The following is a 24,482-nucleotide window of genomic DNA, read 5'->3' on the forward strand; positions in this document are numbered from 1 at the left end:
CTTGGGGGGCGTCTCAGGTCTCAAATTTTGGGGTTCAGGGGGGTCTCAGATCCCGAATTCTTGGGATTTTTTGGGGGGTTCTGATAAAATTTTTGGGGTCCTGGGGGAGGTTTAAGATCCCAAATTTTGGGGTTTTTTGGGGGGGGTCTCGGTGGATTTGGGGTTCCCTTGGTTGGGGGGGTTCTGGGGGGTCCCTGTCGCTCTTTTGGGGAGGGGTCCCCGTGGATTTTGGGGGGGGGTCTCGGTGGATTTGGGGTTCTGGGGGTGCTCCTCTTGTTCTTGGGGGGCTCTTTGGGGGTCCCCGTGGATTTTGGGGAGGGGTCTCTGTGCATTTGGGGGTCCCTGTGGATTTTGGGGAGGGGTCTCGGTGGATTTGGGGTTCTGGGGGGGGTTCCTGTTGCTCCTGGGGATCTCTTTGGGGGTCCCCATGGATTTTGGGGAGGGGTCTCTGTGCATTTGGGGGTCCCTGTGGATTTTGGGGAGGGGTCTCTGTGCATTTGGGGGTCCCTGTGGCTTTGGGGGGGGGTCCCTGTGGATTTTGGGGTCGATCCTGATGAATTTGGGGTTCTGGTGACTCTGGGAGGGTTCCCTTGGCTCTGGTGGCCCTGGCTTGGCTCTCTGGGGGTCCCCACGGATTTTTTTGGGGTCCCCACAGATTTTTTGGGGTCCCCACAGATTTTTTGGGGTCCCCACGGATTTTTTTGGGGGGCTCCCTGTGGGTTTTGGGGCTGGATTTTGGTGGATTTGGGGCTCTGGTGACTCTGAGGGGACTCCTGTTGTGTTTTGGGGTTCCTGGGACCCTTTCTTGGGGTTCTGTTGCTCTTGGGGGGGCTCTCTGGGGGTCCCCATGAATTTTGGGGTGGGGTCTCTGTGGATTTGGGGTTCGGGGGGGTGTCCCCATGGATTTTTTTGGGCTTCCCATGGATTTTTCTGGATTCCCACAGATTTTTTGGGGTTCCCATGGATTTTTGGGGTTCCCACGGATTTTTCGGGATTCCCACAGATTTTTTGGGGTTCCCACGGATTTTTTGGGGTTCCCATGGATGTTTTGGGGTTCCCACGGATTTTTCGGGGTTCCCACAGATTTTTCTGGATTCCCACGGATTTTTCGGGATTCCCACGGATTTTTCGGGATTCCCACGGATTTTTCGGGGTTCCCACGGCTTGTGTGGGTTTTAGTGATGGATCTTGGTGGGTTTGGGGTTCTGGTAGCTCCGGTGGGTCTGGGGGCATTCCCGTTGCTCTTGGGGGGTTCTGGGGGGGTCCCCGTGGATTTTGGGGGGGGTCCCTGTGCATTTGGGGTTCTGGGGGATTCCCTGTGGGTTTTGGGGTGAGTCTTGGCAGATTTGGGGGTCCCAGAGGCTCCAGGGGGGCTCCCTTGGCTCCGGTTTCTCTGCGTTGCCTCTGGGGGTGTCCCCACAGAATTTCTGGGGTTCCCATGGATATTTTAGGGTTCCCATGGAATTTTTTTCGGGGTTCCCACGGATTTTTCGGGGTTCCCATGGCTTGTGTGGGTTTTAGTGATGGATCTTGGTGGGTTTGGGGTTCTGGTAGCTCCGGTGGGTCTGGGGGCATTCCCGTTGCTCTTGGGGGGTTCTGGGGGGGTCCCCGTGGATATTTTGGGGGGGTCCCCGTGGATTTTGGGCTGGGGTCTCTGTGCATTTGGGGTTCTGGGGGATTCCCTGTGGGTTTTGGGGTGATTTGGGGTCCCAGGGGGGCTCCCTTGGCTCCGGTTTCTCTGCGTTGCCTCTGGGGGCGTCCCCACGGGTGTTTTGGGTGGGGGTCCCTGCGGGGTTTTGGGGTCCCCGCGGGTGTTTTGGGCGGGGGTCCCCGCGGGTTTCTGGGGGTCCCCGCGGGTGTTTTGGGTGGGGGTCCCCGCAGGCGTTTTGGGCGGGGGTCCCTGCGGGTTTCTGGGGGTCCCCGCGGGTTTCTGGGGGTCCCCGCGGGTATTTTGGGCGGGGGTCCCTACTCCTTGAGGAAGAAGTGCATCTTGTCCTGGATGAGCTTGCGCTCGGGGTCCAGGCGCTTGAGCAGCTGCGCCAGCGCGTTCACGGTGGCGTCGCTGCTCAGCCCCGTGCGCTTGGTCTGGAACTTCTTCAGCAGGTCCTTGGTGGTCATGGGCTTGCGGGACAGGTACCGGCGCACGGCTTCTTCTGTCAGCTGGACTTCCCTGGGAAAGGAAGGGTTAAAATGGTTAAAATGGGTCTGGGGGCTTCACGGGGGTCAGGGGAGTCAGGGGGGGTCAGGGGGTCCTTGGTGGTCACGGGCTTGCGGGACAGGTACGGGCGCACGGCCTCCTCTGTGAGCTGCACCTCCCTGGGAATGAAAGGGTTAAAATGCTTAAAATGGGTCTGGGGGCTTCAGGGGAGTCCAAGGAGTCAGGGGGTCCTTGGTGGTCACGGGCTTGCGGGACAGGTACCAACGCACGGCCTCCTCTGTGAGCTGCACCTCCCTGGATATGGGAGATGAAAGGGTTAAAATGGGTCTGGGGGCTTCAGGGGGGTCACGGGGTCCTTGGTGGCCATGGGCTTGCGGGACAGGTACCGGCGCACGGCCTCCTCTGTGAGCTGGACCTCGCTGGGAAAGGAAGGGTTAAACTGCTTAAAATGGGTCTGGGGGCCTCCTCCGTCAGCTGGAACCCGCTGGGAAAGAAAGGGTTAAAATGGTTAAAATGGGTCTGGGGGCTTCAGGGGGCTCAGGGGGTCCTTGGTGGTCACGGGCTTGCGGGACAGGTATCAGCACATGGGTTCCTCTGTGAGCTGCACCTCGCTGGGATGGGGGAATGAAGGGGTTAAAATGGGTCTGGGGGCTTCAGGGGGCTCAGGGGAATTGAGGGTCTGGAGGTCCTTGTGGGACAGGGATCGGCACAGGGGCTCCTCCGTCAGCTGGACCTCACGGGAAAGAAAGGGTTAAAATGGCTAAAATGGGTCTGGGGGGGTTAAAATGGGTCTGGGGGCTTCAGGGGGGTCAGACAGGTCAAATGGGTCTGGGGGCTTCAGGCTGGTCAGGGGTGTTTGTTTGGGACAGGTATCGGCACATGGGTTCCTCTGTCAGCTGGACCTCGCTGGGAAAGAAAGGGTTAAACTGGCTAAAATGGGTCTGGGGGCTTCAGGGGATCACACAGATCAAATGGGTCTGGGGGCTCAGAGGAGTTAAAATGGGTCTGGGGGCTTCAGGGGGGTTTGGGACGGGTATCAGCACACGGCTTCCTCTGCCCGCTGGACTTTGCTGTGGGAGGGGGAATGAAAGGGTTAAAATGGGTCTGGGGGCTTCAGGGGGGGTCACACAGGCCAAATGGGTCTGGGGGATTCCGGGGGCTCAGGGGGGGTCACAAAGGGGGGGTTGAAATGGGTCTGGGGGTTGAAATGGGTCTGGGGGAGGTAAAAATGGGTCTGGGGGGGTCACAAAAGGGGGGTTAAAATGGGTCTGGGGGCTTCAATGGAGTCAAAAGGGTCACGGAGGGGGGGCAGAGTCACAGGGTGAAGCCCCCTCCCCAAATTCCCCCTGAAGCCCCCAGACCCACCCTGAGCTCGGGGTGCATTGCCCATAACGGGAATGGGGGTGAGCGGGGGGTCAGGGGAATTTGGGGAGGGGTCTGCAGGCCCAGGGCTGTAATTTGGGGAGGGGTCTCACCCGGAGCTGGGGGTGCATTTCCCCGATTGGGGCTGCGGGGTCGCTTTGCCCGAGGGGGGGTCCCGGCTCCGCCTTCAGCCGCTTTTGGGGAGGGGGCTCCGAGCGCCGGCCTGGGGGCAAAGGTCAAGGGGTGACCCCTCCCCAAATTCCCCAACCCAAAAATTGACCCCGAGACCCCTCCCCAAATGGATCCAGAGCCTTACAATCCTTGAGACCCCTCCCCAAATTTCCCCGATACAAAACGTTCGTCCCAAGACCCCTCCCCAAATTCTCCAAATCCCTCAGAAATTCACCCCGAGACCCCTCCAGACCCTCCCCGAATCCCCCCCGGACCCTCAAAATCCACCCCGAGACCCCTCCCCAAATTTCCCCAAACCCATTCAGTGCTTCCCCAGACCCCCAAACCCCTCCCCAAAAACCCCCAGACCCCCAAAACCCCCCCAGACCCTCCTGGGACCCCCAAATCCCCCCAGACCCCCTCCCCAAATCCCCCAAACCCCCCCCCCGAGTACCCCCAGGACCCCCAAAATCCCCCCAGGACCCCCCAAAATCCCCCCAAAACCCCCTGAAGGCCCCGAAAATCCCCCCGAGCCCCCCAAAACCCTCCCCAAATCCACCCAGGACCCCCCAAATCCTCCCCAAATACCCCCTGGGACCCCCAAAACCCTCCCCAAATCCACCCAGGACCCCCCAAAACCCTCCCCAAACCCCACCAGACCCCCCAAATCCTCCCCGGGACCCCCAAAACCCTCCCCAAATCCCCCTGCGAGACCCCCACCCACCCTGCTCGAGCCTCTGCGCCGCCGCCCTGAGGGTGCCCAAACCCCCCCAGGACCCCCCAAAACCCCCCCGGGATCCCCCAAAATCCCCCCAAAACCCCCCCCAGGACCCCCCAAACCCTCCCCAAATGCCCCCAGGACCCCCAAAACCCTCCCCAAATCCCCCCCGGGACCCCCCAAATGCCCCCAGACCCCCACCCACCCTGCTCGAGGCGCTGCGCCGCCGCCCTGAGGGTGCCCAAACCCCCCAAAAACCCCCCCAGGACCCCCCAAACCCTCCCCAAATGCCCCCAGGACCCCCAAAACCCTCCCCAAATCCCCCCCGGGACCCCCCAAACGCCCCCAGACCCCCACCCACCCTGCTCGAGCCTCTGCGCCGCCGCCCTGAGGGTGCCCAAACCCCCCAAAACCCCCCCAGGACCCCCCAAACCCCCCCAGGACCCCCCAAATCCCCCCCGGGACCCCCCAAACGCCCCCAGACCCCCACCCACCCTGCTCGAGCCTCTGCGCCGCCGCCCTGAGGGTGCCCCCGGCGCCCCCCGGCTCCGTGGGGGGGGTCCCGGGCCTGGAGCCCCCCCTGGAGCTGCTGCCCGAGGGGCGGCGCTCGCGCTTGGGGGGGGTCTTCTTCTTCTGGGGGGCAAAGTCCCACGTGAGACCCCCAAAAACTGCCCCGAATTCTGTGAGAGACCCCCCAAAACTGCCCCAAATTCTGTGTGTGAGAGACCCCCCAAAACTGCCCCAAATTCTGTGGGAGACCCCCCAAAACTGCCCTGAAATCTTTGAGTGTGAGACCCCCAAAACTGCCCCGAATTCTGTGTGTGTGAGACCCCCCAAAAATTCCCCCCTAATTCTTCTTTGGGACCCCCCAAAATTCACCCCAAAAACTGCCCCAAATTCTGTGTGTGTGAGACCCCCGAAACTGCCCCAAATTCTGTGGGAGACCCCCCCAAAACTGCCCCGAATTCTGTGTGTGTGAGACCCCCAAAACTGCCCCAAATTCTGTGTGTGTGAGACCCCCGAAACTGCCCCAAATTCTGTGGGAGACCCCCCCAAACTGCCCCGAATTCTGTGTGTGTGAGACCCCCAAAAATTCCCCCGAAATTCCTCTGTGGGACCACTCAAAATTCCCCCAGGACCCCCAAATTCACCCCCCAAACCCCTCAGGACCCCCCAAAATCCTCCCATAACCCCTCCAGGGACCCCTAAATTCCCCCCAAAATTCCTCATAAACCCTCCAAAAACCCCTCCAGGGACCCCCAAAATCCCCCCCAAATCCCCCCAAAATCCCCCCCAAACCCCTCAGGAACCCCCAAAACCCCTCAGGACCCCCCAAAATTCCCCCTAAACCCACCCAAAACCCCTCCAGGGACCCCCAAAACCCCTCAGGACCCCCCAAATCCTCCCATAACCCCTCCAGGGACCCCCAAAATCGCCCCAAATCCCCCCAAAACCCCTCCAGGAACCCCCAAATCCCCCCAGGACCCCCCAAAATTCCCCCGAAACCCACCCAAAATGCCCCCAAAACCCCTCCAGGGACCCCCCCAAACCCCTCAGGACCCCCAAATCCCCCTACAAATCCCCCCCAAAATCCCCCCCAAACCCCTCCAGGGACCCCCCAAATCCCCCCCAGGACTCCCCCAAATCCCCCCAGGACCCCCCAAAATCCCCCCCAGGACTCCCCAGGACCCCCCAAATCCCCCCAGGACCCCCCAAATCCCCCTTAAATCCCCCCAGGACTCCCCCAAATCCCCCAAACCCCTCTAGGGACCCTCCAAATCCCCCCCAGGATCCCCCAAATCCCCCTTAAATCCCCCCCAGGACCCCCCAAAATCCCCCTGAAATCCCCCCCAGGACCCCCAAACCCCCTTTAGGACCCCCCAAATCCCCCCAGGACCCCCCAAAATCCCCCCCAAACCCCTCCAGGGACCCCCAAATCCCCCCAGGACCCCCCAGGATCCCCCCAAATCCCCCTTAAATCCCCCCAAACGCCCCAGGACCCCCCAAATCCCCCTTTAGGACCCCCCAAATCCCCCCAGGACCCCCCAAATCCCCCTTTAGGACCCCCCAAATCCCCCCAGGACCCCCCAAATCCCCCCCAAATCCCCCTTAAATCCCCCCCAGGACCCCCCAAATCCCCCCCAAATCCCCCTTAAATCCCCCCCAGGACCCCCCAAATTCCCCCCAGGCCCCCCAAATCCCCCCCAAATCTCCCCCAGGACCCCCCAAATCCCCCTTAAATCCCCCCCAGGCCCCCCAAATCCCCCCCAAACCCCCCAAATCCCCCCAGGCCCCCCAAATCCCCCCCAAATCCCCCCCAGGACCCCCCAAATCCCCCCCAGGCCCCCCAAATCCCCCAAATCCCCCCCAGGACCCCCCCAAATCCCCCCCAGGCCCCCCAAATCCCCCGCACCGCCATGAAGAGCGCCGAGTTGGCCTCGCTGTCGATGTCGCTCTCCTCCGACGTCTGCGACTCGTCACTGCTCTCTGAAATCGGCACTTTTGGGGTTTTTTTTGGAGTTTTTGGGGTTTTGGGGGCATTTTTAATTTTTGGGGTTTTTTTGGGGATTTTTTAGGGGGATTTTGGGGATTTTTTGGGGAAATATTGCTATTTTTTGGGGATTTTTTAGGGGGATTCTTGGGGGTTTTTAGGGGATTTTTGGGGTTTTGGGGGATTTTTAATTTTTGGCTTTTTTTGGGGGGATTTTTTAGGGGTTTTTTTGGGGATTTTTGGGGAAATATTGCTATTTTTTGGGGACTTTTTAGGGGGATTCTTGGGGTTTTTTTAGGGGGTTTTGGGGGTTTTTGGGGTATTTTAATTTTGGGGGTTTTTTGGGGTTTTTTTGGGGATTTTTGGGGAAATATTGCTATTTTTTGGGGATTTTTAGGGGGATTCTTGGGGTTTTTTTAGAGGATTTTTGGGGTTTTTAGGGTATTTTAATTTTGGGGGTTTTTTGGGGTTTTTTGGGGATTTTGGGGTATTTTAATTTTGGGGGTTTTTTGGGGAAATATTGCTATTTTTTGGGGATTTTTTAGGGGGATTCTTGGGGTTTTTTAGGCGATTTTTGGGGGTTTTTTGGGTTTTTTGGGGTTTTTTTTTGGGATTTTTAATTTTTGGGGTTTTTTGGGGGGATTTTTTAGGGTTTTTTTTGGGGATTTTTGGGGAAATATTGCTATTTTTGGGGGATTTTTTAGGGGGATTTCTTGTTTTCTTTTTAGGGGATTTTTGGTATTTTTGGGGTGATTTTTAGGGGAATTTTAGGGTATTTTAGGGAGGATTCTTGGTATTTTTTATATATTTTAGGGGGGGTTTTGAAGGAATTTTTGGTGGGGTTTTTTTTGCTGATTTTGGGGGGAATTTTTGGGGTTTTTTTGGGGTATTTTAGAGAGGAGTTTTGGTATTTTTTGGGTAATTTTAGGGTGTTTTTGGAAGGACTTTTGGTGGTTTTTTATGGTAATTTTGGGGGTATTTTTGATCATTTTTTTGGTATTTTTAGGGATTTTTTGGGGGGATTTTTAGGGCTTTTTAGGGGGATTTTTGGTATTTTTGGGGGTTTTTAGGGGGTGTTTTTGGTGGGTTTTCAGGTATTTTTAGGGGGATTTTTTGGGGGGATTTCGGGGGCTTTTTTGGGGCATTTTAAAGGAGATTTTTTGCTATTTTGGGGTATTTTTAATGGGGATTTTTGGGTTTTTTTTTTGTATTTTGGGGGGAATTTTGGGGGGGAATATTTTTGGAAGGAATTTTGGGTTTTTTGGGGCAATTTTTGGGCAGATTTTTAGGGGAATTTCGTGGTTTTTGGGGCTGTTTTTGTTAATTTTTTTTAATTTTTTACAATTATTTTGCCTCTTTTCGCCCAAAGCCCATTTAATTTGAGGAGGGGTCTCCTCACCTCTCTTCTTCTTCTTCTCCTGGGGGGTTGGGGTGGCTTTTCCCTCCTCTTCCTCCTCCTTCTCCTCCCCTTTCTCCTCCTCGCTCTCCTCGCTGCTCTCGCTGGCTTCGTCGATTCCTTTTAAATTCATTTTCATTCATTTTTCATTCATTTTTCATTCATTTTTCATTCATTTTTAATTGTGGGGAGGGGTCCTCGAGGTCGGGGACCCCCCAGAAACGCCCCAAATTCCCCCGGCAGACCTTTGGGGCCTTCCTCCTCCTCCTTGGGGGCTTTGGCTTTGCCGGGCTCTTCCTCACCGGAGCTGCTGCGGGGGGAACCGGGGGGTCCTGGGGGGTCCCCAAAGCCCCCTCAAACACCCCCCAAACCCCCAGGGAGCCCCAAACCCCCCAGGACCCCCCAAATTCCCCAGGGACCCCCAAATTTCCCCCGGGATGCCCCCAAATCCCCCCGGGATGCCCCAAAATCCCCCAGGGACCCCCAAAATCCCTTCAGGACCCCCCAAATTCCCCCAGGGATGCCCCAAAATCCCCCCCCAGATCCCCCAAAATCCCTTCAGGACCCCCCAAAATCCCCCCAAAACTCCCCCCCCCCCCGGACCTCCCTAAACCCACCCCAAATCCCCCCTAAATTCCCCAAAACCCCTCAAAGTCCCCCCTAAATCCCCCCAAAAAAAACCCAAAAATTCCCCCCAAAATCCCCTCCAGGGACCCCCCAAAATCCCTCAAATTCCCCCCTTAAATTCCCCAAAATCCCCCCACGAAACCCCAAAAATTCCCTCCAAAACCCCCCCAAGGAGCCCCAAAATCCCTCAAATTCCCCCCAGAATCCCCCCAGACCCCCTCAAACCCCCCCAAATCCCTCCAGGACCCCCCAAAATCCCCCAAAATTCCCTCAAATTCCCCCCCAAAACCCCTCCAGGGTCCCCCAAAATCTCCCAGGGACCCCCAAAATCCCCTCAGACCCCTCCAGGGACCCCCAAAATCCCTCAAATTGCCCTCAAAACCCCCCAGAAATCCCCAAAATTCCCTCAAATTCCCCCCAAAACTCCTCCAGGGACCCCCCAAAACTCCTCCAAGGAGCCCCAAAATCCCCCTGAATGTCCCCCCAGACCCCTCCAGGGACCCCCAAAATCTCCCAGGGACCCCCCCAAATCCCCCCAGGACCCCCCAAATTCCCCCCAGACCCCTCCAGGGACCCCCCAAATCCCCCAGGACCCCCAAAATCCCCCCAGACCCCTCCAGGGACCCCCAAAATCCCCCCAGGACCCCCCCAAAATCCCCTCAGACCCCTCCAGGGACCCCCAAAATCCCTCAAATTGCCCTCAAAACCCCCCAAAAATCCCCCAAAATTCCCTCAAATTGCCCCCAAAACCCCTCCAGGTCCCCCCAAAATCCCCCCAGGACCCCCCAAAATCCCCCAGGGACCCCCAAAATCTCCCAGGGACCCCCAAAATCCCCCCAGGACCCCCCAAATCCCCCTGAATGTCCCCCCAGACCCCTCCAGGGACCCCGAAAATCTCCCAGGGACCCCCCCAAATCCCCCCAGGACCCCCCCAAATCCCCTCAGACCCCTCCAGGGACCCCCAAAATCCCTCAAATTGCCCTCAAAACCCCCCAGAAATCCCCCAAAATTCCCTCAAATCCCCCCAAAACTCCTCCAGGGACCCCCCAAAACTCCTCCAAGGAGCCCCAAAATCCCCCTGAATGTCCCCCCAGACCCCTCCAGGGACTCCCAAAATCCCCCCAGGACCCCCCCAAAATCCCCTCAGACCCCTCCAGGGACCCCCAAAATCCCTCAAATTGCCCTCAAAACCCCCCAAAAATCCCCCAAAATCCCCCCAAAACCCCTCCAGGGACCCCCAAAATCTCCCCAGGACCCCCCAAATCCCCCTGAATGTCCCCCCAGACCCCTCCAGGGACCCCCAAAATCTCCCAGGGACCCCCCAAATCCCCCAGGACCCCCCCAAATCCCCTCAGACCCCTCCAGGGACCCCCAAAATCCCTCAAATTGCCCTCAAAACCCCCCAAAAATCCCCCAAAATCCCCCCAAAACCCCCTCCAGGGACCCCCCAAAATCTCCAGGGAACCCCAAAATCCCCCAGGACCCCCCAAAATCCCCCCAGGACCCCCAAAATCCCCCCCAGCCCCACCTGAGCCGTCGGACATGTAATCGACCTCCTGGCCCTCGAAGTCGCCGTCGTCGCTGTCCTCGAGCGCTTCGTCCTCGGAGCCCTTCCCGCCCTTCCTCCTCCTCCTCCTCCTCCTCCTGCCCGCGGCCCCCGCAGCCTTCGGCCTCGCCGCCTTCTCGCCTGCTTTGGGACGTTTTGGGGGAAATTCTGTATTTTTTGGGGAATTTTTTGGGTTTTTTTTTGTATTTTTCCTCAATTTTTTTTGGTTTTTTTTTGTATTTTTTGGGGGTTTTTCTTTATTTTTTGGGGTTTTTTTTGTATTTTTCTCGATTTTTTTTGGTAATTTTTTTTGTGTTTTTGGGAGGATTTTTTTGGGGATGATTTTTAGGGTTCTTTGAACGTTTTGCGGGAGATTTTTGGGGTTTTTTTTGAGAGCTTCGTCCTCAGAGCCCTTGGTGCCCTTCGGCCTCCTCCTCCTCCTCCTCCTTCGGCCTCGGCGCCTTCTCGCCTGCGTTTGGGCAATTTTTGGGGGAAATTTTGTATTTTTTGGGGGTTTTTTGGGTATTTTTTTGGGTTTTATTGGGTTTTTTTGTATTTTTGGGGGGGTTTTTTTGTATTTTTTGGGGGTTTTTCTTTATTTTTTGGGGTTTTTTTTGTATTTTTCTCGATTTTTTTTGGTAATTTTTTTTGTATTTTTGGGAGGATTTTTTTGGGGATGATTTTTAGGGTTTTTTGAATGTTTTGGGGGAGATTTTTGGGGTTTTTTTTGAGAGCTTCGTCCTCAGAGCCCTCGGTGCCCTTCGGCCTCCTCCTCCTCCTCCTTCGGCCTCGGCGCCTTCTCGCCTGCGTTTGGGCAATTTTTGGGGAAAATTTTGTATTTTTTGGGGAATTTTCAGCTATTTTTTGGGGTTTTTTGGGGTTTTTTTTGTATTTTGGGGGGGATTTTTTGCCATTTTTTGTGGGTATTTTTGGGATTTTTTTGGGGCATTTTGGGGGCTTTTTTTTGGGGTATTTTTTTATATTTTGGGGGAAATTTTTGCCATTTTTGTGGGTATTTTTGGGATTTTTTGGGGCATTTTGGGGGGAATTTTTTTGGGTATTTGTTTTATATTTGGGGGGATTTTTTGCCATTTTTTGTGGGTCTTTTCAGGATTTTTTTGGGGCATTTTGGGGGGAATTTTTTGGGGTTTTTTGGGGGCTTTTTTGGGGTTTTTTTTTTGTATTTTGGGGGGATTTTTTGATTTTTTTTTTTGTGGGTATTTTTGGGATTTTTTTGGGGCATTTTGGGGGGAATTTTTGGGGGCTTTTTTTTGGGGTATTTTTTGTATTTTGGGGGGATTTTTTGCCATTTTTTGTGGGTCTTTTCGGGATTTTTTTGGGGCATTTTGGGGGGAATTTTTTGGGGTTTTTTGGGGGCTTTTTTTGAGGTATTTTTTTGTATTTTGGGGGGATTTTTTGATTTTTTTTTTTGTGGGTATTTTTGGGATTTTTTTGGGGCATTTTTGGGGGAATTTTTGGGGGCTTTTTTTTGGGGTATTTTTTTTGTATTTGGGGGGATTTTTTGCCATTTTTTGGGGGTCTTTTCGGGATTTTTTGGGGCATTTTGGGGGGAGTTTTTTGGGGTTTTTTTTTTGTATTTTGGGGGGATTTTTTGCCATTTTTTGTGGGTATTTTTGGGATTTTTTTGGGGGCATTTTGGGGGGAATTTTTTAGGGTATTTTTTTTGTATTTGGGGGGATTTTTTGCCATTTTTTGTGGGTATTTTTGGGATTTTTTTGGGGCATTTTGGGGGGAATTTTTTGGGGGTATTTTTTGTATTTTGGGGGGGATTTTTTGCTATGTTTTTGTGGGTATTTTTGGGATTTTTTGGGGCATTTTGGGGGGAATTTTTTGGGGTATTTTTTTTGTATTTGGGGGGATTTTTTGCCATTTTTTGTGGGTATTTTTGGGATTTTTTTGGGGCATTTTGGGGGGAATTTTTGGGGTTTTTTGGGGCATTTTTGGTGGAGTTTTTGCCATTTTTCCTCACCGTCGGCGTCGCTGGCCTCGCTCTCCTCCGAGCTCAGCTCCAGATCCTCCTCCAGGTCGTGGATCCGGAGCCCCCCCCCCTTGCCCGGGGCCTTCCTCCCCTTCTCCTTCTCCTCCTCCTCCTCGTCCTGGTCCCGCAGCCGCCGCTGCTGCATGATGCTGAAGTGGTTCAGCACCTTGTTCCTCCTGGGGGGACATTTGGGGGTCAGAAGGGATTTTGGGGGGTCAGAAAGGAGTTTTGGGGGGTCAGAAGGGATTTCGGGGGGATTTGAGGGATTTTAGGGGGGTTTTGGGGGAGATTTGGGGGTTCAGGGGGATTTGGGGAGGTTTGGGGGGATTTGAGGAGATTCAGGGGGATTTGGGGGTGATGTGGGGGGGATTTGGGGGTGATTTGGGGGTGATTTTGGGGGGGATTTGGGGGTTCAGGGGCATTTGCTGCTGCCGCATGATGCTGAAGTGGTTCAGCACCTTGTTCCTCCTGGGGGATTTGGGGGTCAGAAGGGATTTTGGGGTGTCAGAAAGGAGTTTTGGGGGGTCAGAAAGGAGTTTTGGGGGGTCAGAAGGGATTTCGGGGGGATTTGAGGGATTTTAGGGGGGTTTTGGGGGAGATTTGGGGGTTCAGGGGGATTTGGGGAGGTTTGGGGGGATTTGAGGAGATTCAGGGGGATTTGGGGGTGATGTGGGGGGGATTTGGGGGTGATTTGGGGGTGATTTTGGGGGGGATTTGGGGGTTCAGGGGCATTTGCTGCTGCTGCATGATGCTGAAGTGGTTCAGCACCTTGTTCCTCCTGGGGAATTTGGGGGTCAGAAGGGATTTTGGGGTGTCAGAAAGGAGTTTTGGGGGGTCAGAAGGGATTTTGGGGGGATTTGAGGGATTTTAGGGGGGTTTTGGGGGAGATTTGGGGGTTCAGAGGGATTTGGGGAGGTTTGGGGGGATTTGAGGGGGTTCAGGGGGCTTTGGGGTTGATGTGGGGGGGATTTGGGGGTGATGTGGGGGTGACTTGGGGGTTCAGGGGGATTTGGGGGTGATTTGGGGGTGATTTGGGGGTGATTTTGGGGGGGATTTGGGGGTTCAGGGGCATTTGCTGCTGCTGCATGATGCTGAAGTGGTTCAGCACCTTGTTCCTCCTGGGGAATTTGGGGGTCAGAAGGGATTTTGGGGTGTCAGAAAGGAGTTTTGGGGGGTCAGAAGGGATTTTGGGGGGATTTGAGGGATTTTAGGGGGGTTTTGGGGGAGATTTGGGGGTTCAGAGGGATTTGGGGAGGTTTGGGGGGATTTGAGGGGGTTCAGGGGGCTTTGGGGTTGATGTGGGGGGGATTTGGGGGTGATGTGGGGGTGACTTGGGGGTTCAGGGGGATTTGGGGGTGATTTGGGGGTGATTTGGGGGTGATTTTGGGGGGGATTTGGGGGTTCAGGGGCATTTGCTGCTGCCGCACGATGCTGAAGTGGTTCAGCACCTTGTTCCTCCTGGGGGATTTGGGGGTCAGAAAGGAGTTTTGGGGGGTCAGAAAGGAGTTTTGGGGGGTCAGAAAGGAGTTTTGGGGGGTCAGAAAGGATTTTTGGGGGGTCAGAAAGGATTTTTGGGGGGTTTGAGGGAGATTTGGGGGGTTCAAAGGGGCTCCAAGGGGATTTTGGGGTCCCCCCGGGGCTTTTGAGGTCAGGATTTTGGGGTCCTAGAATGAGATCTGGGGAAAAATTTGGGGGATCCTGGAGGGGATTTTGAGCGTCTGGGAGGGGATTTTGGGGTCCTGCCCAGGATTAGGGTTGGACTTTTGGGATAGGGGTTTTTTTTTGGGGGGGTTGGGACTTTGGGTTTTGGGGTCAGGATTTTGGGGTTTCTCCCGTGGATTTTGGGGGTTTTGGGGTCAGGTTTTTGGGGTTTCTCCCGTGGATTTTGGGGTCAGGTTTTTGGGGTTTCTCTCGTGGATTTTGGGGTCAGGATTTTGGGGTTTCTCCCGTGGATTTTGGGGTCAGGTTTTTGGGGTTTCTCCCGTGGATTTTGGGGGTTCTGGGGTCACCTCTCCCACTCCTCCTCGGCCTCCTCGGCCGTCAGGGTGCGGTGCCGGGCCAGGGGGGTGAAGTTGAACCAACTCCTGACCGGGAAAGCCTCGAAGGCGCCGTCGGGGCACTGAGTGAAGATGTAATAGGAGGCGTTCTCGGTGACCCCGCCCTTCTTCACACCGCGGAACCTGCCAGAAACACAGCCAGGGTCACCCCAAAACTGACAGAAACCACCCCTGGAAAATGACAGGAACCATCCCCAGAACTGACAGAGATCATCCCCAAACAATGACAGGAACCATCCCCAGAACTGACAGAAATCACCCCCAAAAAATGACAGGAACCATCCCCAAAACTGACAGAAAACACCTTCAAAAACCCCAAAACCCCAAACCCCAAATCCAAAACCCCAAAAATCCCAAACCCCAAAAACCCCAAATCCCTCCCATTGATCCTCAGCCCAGAATTCCCTCAGCACGATCCCGAATTTCCCCATTTCCCCAAACCCAAATTCCTGCTCCTTTTTCACCCCCAAAAAACCCCAAATCCTAAACCCCAAAAATCCCCAAAAACTCCAAACCCCAAATCACAAAAACCCCAAATCCCTCAAACCCCAAATCCCTCCCATTGATCCTCAGCCCGGAATTCCCTCAGCACGATCCCAAATTTCCCCATTCCCCAAACCCAAATTCCTGCTCCTTTTTCACCCCAAAACAACCCAAAAAAACCCCCAAACCCCAAATCCTAAATCCCCAAATCCCAAACCCCAAAAACCCCAAATCCCAAACCCCAAATCCCTCCCATTGATCCTCAGCCCGGAATTCCCTCAGCACGATCCCAAATTTCCCCATTTCCCCAAACCCAAATTCCTGCTCCTTTTTCACCCCCAAAAAAACCCAAAAAAACCCCCCAAAACCCCAAATCCCAAACCCCAAATCCCTCCCATTGATCCTCAGCCCGGAATTCTCTCAGGACAATCCCGAATTTCCCCATTTCGCGTTCCGGAAACCCCAAACTCTGCTCATTTCTCACCCAAAAAAAACCCCAAAAAAACCCCAAAACCCCCCAAACTCCAACCTCCTGCCCCCTTTGCCGTTGACCCTGAGCAGCCAGGGCTGATCCTCAGCCCGGAATTCCCTCAGCACGATCCCGTATTTCTTCCTCCGCGCCTCCTCGCGCAGCCTCCGGTGGAATTCGCTCCCCGCGCCCGACTCGGGCAGCTCCTCCTCGGCGTAGATGCGCTTGTTGCTCATGTCCCGCTCCATGCGGGCCTGCAAAGGGTCAGGAGCCTAAATCCCCTAATCCCAAAGATCCCTAATCCCAAAGACCCCAGATCCCAAAGATCCCTAATCCCAAAGACCCCAAATCCCAAAGACCCCAGATCCCAAAGACCCCAAATCCCAAAGACCCCAAATCCCAAAGACCCCAAATCCCAAAGACCCCAGATCCCAAAGATCCCAAATCCCAAAGACCCCAAATCCCAAAGACCCCAAATCCCAAAGATCCCAAATCCCAAAGACCCCAAATCCCAAAGACCCCAGATCCCAAAGACCCCAAATCCCAAAGACCCCAAATCCCAAAGACCCCAGATCCCAAAGACCCCAAATCCCAAAGATCCCAAATCCCAGAGCTCCCAAATCCCCGGACCCCAAATCCCAAAGACCCCAAATCCCAAAGACCCCAAATCCCAAAGACCCCAAACCCTCTGATCCCAAACCTGGATCCCAACGGCACCATGAGGACCCAAATCCTGTCCAGGTCCTGATCCGAAATCCCCATGGTCCCAAACCCCCTGATCCGAAATCCCCATGGTCCCAAACCCCCGAATCCCAAATTTAGAACCCAAAATATCCCAAAGATGCCAAATCCTGATCCTGCGAATCCACGCTTGGTGTGGATGTGTTTGCTGCTCGTGTCCCGCTCCATGCGGGCCTGCAATGGGGGCAGGAGCCTAAATCCCCTAATCCCAAAGATCCCTAATCCCAAAGATCCCAAATCCCAAAGATCCCTAATCCCAAAGACCCCAAATCCCAAAGACCCCAAATCCCAAAGACCCCAAATCCCAAAGACCCCAAATCCCAAAGGTCCCAAACCCCAAAGATCCCAAACCCGGATCCCAACGGAGCCACGAGGACCCAAAAACTGAGTGGGAAGGGCCGGGATTGGTCCTGATCCTAAATCCCAGAGCTCCTAAAGCCCCTGGGCTCTCTCTCACCTGTGCCCAGGTGCTCAGGGATGTTCCCAAACCCCCTGGGCTCTCTCTCACCTGTGCCCAGGTGACCCCAATGTGTTCCCAAACCCCCTGGGCTCTCTCACCTGTGCCCAGGTGACCCCAATGTTCCCCTGGGCTCTCTCACCTGTGCCCAGGTGACCCCAATGTTCCCCTGGGCTCTCTCACCTGTGCCCAGGTGACCCCAATGTTCCCCTGGGCTCTCTCACCTGTGCCCAGGTGCCCAGGCTCACTCTGTCGGCGCTGTTGAAGGCCATGATGTTGTAGCGCTTTGGGGTGTTCCTGTAGGGGGGGGCAAAAAAAAAAAAAACCCCAAAAGCTGAGACCCCCCAAAAGCACCCCAGGACCCCAAATCCCCCCGTTCCCACCCCAAACCCCAAATCCTGGACCCCAAAATCCCAAATTCCCCCAGGACCCCAAATCCCAGAGCCCGAATTCCCCCCAAACCCTGAAGCCCAAATCCCCCAAGACCCCAAATCCAGGACCCCAAAAGCTAAGACCCCAAAACCACCCCAGGACCCCAAATCCCCCCGTTCCCACCCCAAACCCCAAATCCTGGACCCCAAACCCCAAATTCAGGACAGGGATTTAGGACTGATCCAGGACCCCAAGTTCCCACCCCAAATCCCCCCCCCCAAGACCCCAAATCCCAAACCCTGAACCCCAAATCCACCCGTTCTGACCCCAAATCCTCCCCAGGACCCCAAATTCCCCCATTCCACCCCAAATCCGCCCGTTTTGACCCCAAATCCCGACCCCAAATCTCCCATTTCCACCCCAAATCCCAAATCCGGGACCCCAAATCCCCTCATTCCCACACCAAATTTCCCCAAGACCCCAAATCCAGGACCCCAAATCCCCCCGGTCTCACCCCAAATCGCAAATCCAGGACCCCAAATCCCCCCATTCCCACCCCAAATCCCCTCAGGACCCCAAATCCCAGATCCAGGACCCCAAATCTCCTCATTCCCCTCCCAGATCCCCCCAAGACCCCAAATCCCAAACCCCAAATCCAGGACCCCAAATCCAGGACCCCAAATCCCCCCATTCTGACCCCAAATCCCCCCAAAACCCCAAATCCCCTCAGGACCCCAAATCCCAAATCCAGGACCCCAAATCCTGAACCCCAAACCCAGGACCCCAAACCCTGAACCCCAAACCCTGAACCCCAAATCCTTCATTTCCACCCCAAACCCTCCCAAATCCCAAACCCTGGACCCCAAATCCCAAACCTGGACCCCAAATCCTGAACCCCAAATCCCCGCGTTCTGACCCCAAATCTCAATTCCCAGACCCCAAATCCCAAACCCCAAATCCCAAATTCCCCTGTTCCCATTCCCACCCCAAATCCCGGCCCCCAGACCCCAAACCCCAGACCCCAGACCCCAAATCCCAGCCCCCAAACCCCAAATCCCAAATCCCAGACCCCAGACCCCAAATCCCAAATCCCAGACCCCAAATCCCCAATCCCACACCCCAGACCCCAAATCCCAGACCCCAGACCCCAAACCCCAAATCCCAAATCCCAGACCCCAAATCCCAGACCCCAGACCCCAAACCCCAAATCCCAAATCCCAGACCCCAGACCCCAAATCCCAACCCCCAGACCCCAAATCCCAAATCCCAGACCCCAGACCCCAAACCCCAGACCCCAGACCCCAGACCCCAACCCCCAGACCCCAAATCCCAAATCCCAGACCCCAGACCCCGGCCCCCAGACCCCAAATCCTGGCCCCCAGACCCCAAACCCCAAACCCCAGACCCCAAATCCCAAACCCCAGACCCCAAATCCCAGACCCCAAATCCCAAACCCCAGACCCCAAATCCCAGACCCCAAATCCCAGCCCCCAGCCCCCAGACCCCCCAATGCCCCTCACTCACCTGGGCACCCTCACCACGTACTCGGAGACCACCTGGGAGCTGCTGCCCTGTGGGATGAGGGGGTTTGGGGGAATTCTGGGGGGTCCTGAGGGGGTTTGGGGAATTTTGGGGCATCCTGAGGAGGTTTTGGGGAATTCTGGGGGGTCCTGAGGGGGTTTTGGGGGAATTTTGGGGGGTCCTGGGGAATTTTGGGGGGTTCTGAGGGGGTTTGGGGGAATTTTGGGGGGTCCTGAGGGGGTTTGGGGGAATTCTGGGGGGTACTGAGGGGGTTTGGGGGAATTTTGGGGGGTCCTGAGGGGGTTTGGGGAATTTTGGGGGGTCCTGAAGAGGTTTTGGGGAATTTTGGGGGGGTCCTGAGGGGGTTTTGGGGAATTTTGGGGGGGTCCTGAGGGGGTTTGGGGAATTTTGGGGGTCCTGAGGAGGTTTGGGGGAATTTTGGGGGTCCTGAGGAGGTTTGGGGGAATTTTGGGGGGTCCTGAGGGGGTTTGGGGGAATTTTGGGGGCTCCTGAGGGGGTTTGGGGAATTTTGGGGGGTCCTGAGGGGGTTTTGGGGAATTTTGGGGGTCCTGAGGGGGTTTGGGGGAATTCTGGGGGGTCCTGAGGGGGTTTGGGGGAAATCTGGGGGGTCCTGAGGGGGTTTGGGGGAATTTTGGGGGGTCCTGAGGGGGTTTTGGGGGAATTTTGGGGGGTCCTGAGGAGGTTTTGGGGGAATTTTGGGGGGTCCTGAGGAGGTTTTGGGGAATTCTGGGGGGTCCTGAGGGGGTTTGGGGGAATTTGGGGGGTCCTGAGGGGGTTTGGGGGAATTTTGGGGCGTCCTGAGGGGGTTTTGGGGGAATTTTGGGGGGTCCTGAGGAGGTTTTGGGGAATTCTGGGGGGTCCTGAGGGGGTTTGGGGGAATTTTGGGGGGTCCTGAGGGGGTTTGGGGGAATTTTGGGGGGTCCTGAGGAGGTTTTGGGGAATTTTGGGGGGTCCTGAGGGGGTTTTGGGGGAATTTTGGGGGGTCCTGAGGGGGTTTTGGGGAATTTTGGGGCGTCCTGAGGGGGTTTGGGGGAATTTTGGGGGGTCCTGAGGGGGTTTTGGGGAATTTTGGGGGGTCCTGAGGAGGTTTTGGGGAATTCTGGGGGGTCCTGAGGGGGTTTGGGGGAAATCTGGGGGGTCCTGAAGGGGTTTTGGGGAATTTTGGGGGGTCCTGAGGGGGTTTTGGGGAATTTTGGGGGGTCCTGAGGAGGGTTTGGGGAATTTTGGGGGGTCCTGAGGGGGTTTGGGGGAATTTTGGGGCGTCCTGAAGAGGTTTTGGGGAATTTTGGGGGGGTCCTGAAGAGGTTTTGGGGAATTTTGGGGGGGTCCTGAGGGGGTTTGGGGGAATTTTGGGGGTCCTGAGGAGGTTTGGGGGAATTTTGGGGGGTCCTGAGGAGGTTTTGGGGAATTCTGGGGGGTCCTGAGGGGGTTTGGGGGAATTTTGGGGGGTCCTGAGGGGGTTTGGGGGTCCCAGGGTGGAATTTTGGCGACCCCTCCTCACTCACCAGCGCTGCCATCCTGGGGGGGTCTCGGGGGTCGCACCCCCAAATCCGCCTCGGCTTGGGGAGGGGTCCTGAGAGGGAAAATGGGGGAGGGGTCAGGGCTCGGAGACCCCCAAAACCCTCAGAGACCCCAAAATCCCCTCAGGACCCCCCAAAATCTCCCAAAACCCCCCGGGGAGACCCTCAGGACCCCCCAAATCCCCTCAAACCCCTCCAGACCCCCTCAAGTCCCTCAGAGGGACCCCCAGGACCCCCCAAATCCCCTCAGAACCCCCCAAATCCCCTCAGGACCCCCCAAATCCCAACAAAACCGCTCAGGACACCCCAAACCCCTTCAAATGCCCCCCCAGATCCCCTCAGGACCTCCCTGAACCCCAAAAATCCCCCCCGAAACCCCTCAGGACTCCCCCAAAACCCCTCAAATCCCTCAGAGGGACACCCCAAAACCCCTCAGGATCCCCCGAGCCCCCCAAATCCCCTCAGGACCCCCCAAATCCCCTCAGGACTCCCCCAAACCCCTCAAATCCCTCAGAGGGACACCCCAAAACCCCTCTGGATCCCCCGAGCTCCCCAAATCCCCTCAGGAGCCCCCTAAGTCCCTCAGAGGAACCCCCCAAAACCAATCAGGACCCTCAGAACTGCCCCAAAACCCCTCCAATCCCTCAGAGGGACCCCTAAAACCCCTCAGGACCCCCTAAAACCCCTCAGGACCCTCAAAACACCCCAGATTCCCCTCAGGACCCCCCGAATTTCCCCCCGGGCCCCTCCGCGCCCACCGCTCGCTCCGGCTCCGCGCCCCGCCCCAACCGGAAGCCGCCCTCACGTGACCAGGGCTACAGGGCGTGGCAACGCCCGCGTGACCGGAAGTAGCGGTGGGGCGTCGCCATGGCAACCGCTGAGGCCTAGTCAGGAAATCGCCCAAATTTACCCCAAAAAACCGCCCAAAATTATCCCAAAAGTGCCTCAAATCATCTCAAAACTTCCCCAAGTTATCCTAAATTACCTTAAAACTGCCTCAAATCACCCATAAATACCTTTAACACTGCCCCAACCACTATAAAAAGGCCCCAAAACCTTCACTTTTCATTTAAAATCTTCATTTTTCACCTCTAGTTCTTCTTTTTTTACCTCAAGTTCTTCTTTTTTAACTCAAATTCTTCTTTCTTCATCCCAAATTCGGCATTTTTCACCTCAGTTCACCCCCTCAACACCCCAATTTTTTATTTATGTGCAAAACGCTCTGAATTTCTGCCAAAGTTGTATTTCAGCCCCTAAATCTGATGTTTTTCCCCCCAAAATGAGATTTTTTCTCCCCAAATTTTATTTCCCCCCCAAAAAATATGTTTTTAGTCCCCCAAATTTGGGATTTCTTTCCAAAATCTGAGTTTCCTCTCCCAAAATCAATGTTTTTCCCCAAAAATTTCGGTTGTCCCCTCAAAATCAAGATTTTTCCCCCCCAAACTTTGTTTCCACCCCCAAAATTTTTTCCCCCATAGAAGTCGAGTTGTTTCGCAAAAAAATTGAGTTGTCACTCCAAAATTGAGCATTTTCTCCCCAAAACCCCCAGAACTTTCCCCAAAATTTGGATTTTTCCCCCCACAATTGGGGAGTTTTTTCCCCCTAAATATTTGGGGTATTTTCCTTCAAAATTGGAAGTTTTTTCCTCAAAATTGGGGTTTTCTCCTTCAAATTTTGGATTTTTTTCCCCTCAGACTTGGAGATTTTTTTCCCCTCAAAATTGTGATTTTACCCCTCAAAATTGGGAAGATTTTCCCCCCCAAAACTGGGGGGAAATTTGGAGTTTTTTCCCCAAAAATTGAGGATTTCTCCCCCCCCCAAACTCCCAAAATTTGGATTTTTTCCCCCCACAATTGGGGAGTTTTTTCCCCCTAAATATTTGGAGTATTTTCCTTCAAAATTGGAACTTTTCTCCTCAAAATTGGCGTTTTCACCTTCAAATTTTGGATTTTTTTCCCCTCAAACTTGGAGATTTTTTTCCCCTCAAAATTGGGATTTTACCCCTCAAAACTGGGAAGATTTTTTCCCCCCAAAATTGGGAAGATTTTTCCCCTTAAAAACTGGGGGGAAATTTGGAGTTTTTTCCCCAAAAATTGAGGATTTCTCCCCCCCCCAAACCCCCAAAATTTTGATTTCCCCCCCCCCCCCCAAAATTTAATTTTTCCCCCATTTTCACCCCAAACCCAGTCGGTTTTTTACTCCGTTTATTTGTGAAGTTAAAAACAAGCGGTAAAAAGTAAAAACTTCTGTTGTTGAGCCTCCAGAACCTTCCAGAACCTTCCAGAACCTTCCGGAGCCTTCCGGAAACGACACGGACACGGCAAAGGGGGGGGGGGGGGGGAGGGGAAAAGGGGGGAGGGGGCGGCCTGGGGGGGGGAGGGGAACCCCAGGGGGGGATTTGGGGGGTCCTGAGGGGGATTTGGGGACGTCCAGGGGGGATTTTGGGGGTCCCAGAGGGGATTTTGGGGGGGATTTGGGGGGTCCTGGGGAGTCCCAGGGGGGTTTGGGGGGGATTTTGGGGGGTCCTGAGGGGAATTTGGGGGTCCAGGGGGAGTTTGGGGACCCCCAAGTAAATTTTGGGGGGTCCCAGGGGGTTTTGGGGGGGATTTTGGGGGGTTTGGGGACAACCAATGGGGATTTGGGGTTGGATTTTGGGGGGTCCTGAGGGGGATTTGGGGGTCCCAGGGGAGTTTGGGGACCCCTGGGGAAATTCTGGGGGGTCCTGGGGGGATTTGGGGACCCCCATGGGGGAAATTGTGGGGGATTTTGGGGACCCCCATGGGGGATTTTGGGGGTCCTGAGGGGAATTTGAGGGTCCCAGGGGAGTTTGGGGACCCCCAAGGGAATTTTGGGGGGTCCCAGGGGGGTTTGGGGAGGATTTTGGGGGGTCCTGAGGAGAATTTGGGGGTCCCAGGGGGGTTTGGGGGGGATTTTGGGGGGTTTGGGGACCCCCAATGGGGATTTGGGGTTGAATTTTGGGGGTCCTGAGGGGGACTTGGGGGTCCCAGGGGAGTTTGGGGGGGATTTTGGGGGGTCCTGAGGAGAATTTGGGGGTCCCAGGGGAGTTTGGGGACCCCTGGGGAAATTCTGGGGGGTCCTGGGGGGATTTGGGGACCCCCATGGGGGATTTTGGGGGTCCTGAGGGGAATCTGGGGGGTCCCAGGGGCGTTTGGGGACCCCCAGAGGGGATTTGGGGGGTCCTGGGGGGGGTCCCAGGGGAATTTGGGGCCGATTTTGGGGGTCCCAAGGGGGTTTGGGGACTCCCAAAGGGGATTTGGGGGGTCCTGGGGGTTTTTTGGGGGGTCCCAGGGGGATTTGGGGACCCCCAAGGGGAATTTTGGGGGGGATTTGGGGGGTCCCTGTGGTTTTTTGGGGGGTGAATTTTGGGGGGATTTGGGGTGGAGGTTTTGGGGTTCCCCAGGGATTTTGTGGGGAGGATTTTGGGGGTCCCAAAAAGGAATTTTGGGGATTTTTTTTTTTTTGGGGGGGGGGGGTCCCAGTGACTCCCAGGGGATTTTGGGGGTCCCGTGGAGAATTCTTTTTTGGGGGGGGGGAATTTTGGGGACCCCCCCAAGAAGAATTTTGGGGGGGACTTTGGGGGTCCCGTGGAGAATTTTGGGGTTCCCAGGATTTTTTTTTTGGGGGGGGGGGGAATTTTGGGGGTCCCTGGGGCGGTTTGGGGGCTCCTGGGGAGAAATTGGGGGGGGATTGTGGGGGTCCCCAAGGGGTTTTTTGGGGGTCCCCAGGGGGGTTTTGGGGGTCCCCAAGGGGTTTTGGGGGTCCCCAGGGGGGTTTTGGGGGTCCCCAAGGGGTTTTGGGGGTCCCCAGGGGGGTTTTGGGGGTCCCCAAGGGTTTTTGGGGGTCCCCAGGGGTTTTTTGGGGGTCCCCAGGGGGTTTTGGGGGTCCCCAGGGGGTTTTGGGGGTCCCCAGGGGGGTTTTGGGGGTCCCCAAGGGTTTTTGGGGGTCCCCAGGGTTTTTTTTGGGGGTCCCCAGGGGTTTTTTGGGGGTCCCCAAGGGGTTTTGGGGCTCCCCAGGGGGGTTTTGGGGGTCCCCAAGGGGTTTTTGGGGGTCCCGAAGGGGTTTTGGGGGTCCCCAAGGGGTTTTGGGGGTCCCCAAGGGTTTTTGGGGGTCCCCAGGGGGTTTTGGGGGTCCCCAGGGGGTTTTTGGGGGTCCCCAGAGGGGTTTTGGGGGTCCCCAGGGGTTTTTTGGGGGTCCCCAGGGGGGTTTTGGGGGTCCCCAGGGGGTTTTGGGGGTCCCCAAGGGGTTTTTGGGGGTCCCCAGGGGGTTTTTTTTTGGGGGGGGGGTGTCCCCAGTGGCTCCCAGGAATGTTCCAATGGCTCCAGGGGGGGGGGGGGGGTGAATTTTTGGGGGGA

The 24,482-nt window shown here is 55.7% G+C and overlaps 1 protein-coding gene across 1 annotated transcript; it reads right to left on the reverse strand.

The window, feature by feature from the left end:
- Window positions 1-1,872: 1,872 nt before the first annotated feature.
- GTF2F1 (general transcription factor IIF subunit 1) lies at window positions 1,873-20,889 on the reverse strand. The gene is given in 15 exon segments (XM_058821479.1): window positions 1,873-2,170; window positions 3,634-3,687; window positions 3,689-3,743; window positions 4,904-5,042; window positions 6,823-6,896; window positions 8,300-8,416; window positions 8,542-8,609; window positions 10,454-10,610; window positions 12,460-12,644; window positions 14,478-14,648; window positions 15,538-15,731; window positions 16,900-16,972; window positions 18,572-18,618; window positions 20,095-20,162; window positions 20,868-20,889. Coding segments are annotated over 14 exon segments (1,551 nt in total). The 5' UTR covers window positions 20,107-20,162; window positions 20,868-20,889; the 3' UTR covers window positions 1,873-1,965.
- Between the last annotated feature and the right edge of the window lie 3,593 nt (window positions 20,890-24,482).

This window comes from Ammospiza caudacuta, chromosome 29, assembly GCF_027887145.1.
Source record: "Ammospiza caudacuta isolate bAmmCau1 chromosome 29, bAmmCau1.pri, whole genome shotgun sequence".
Lineage (NCBI taxonomy): Eukaryota > Metazoa > Chordata > Aves > Passeriformes > Passerellidae > Ammospiza > Ammospiza caudacuta.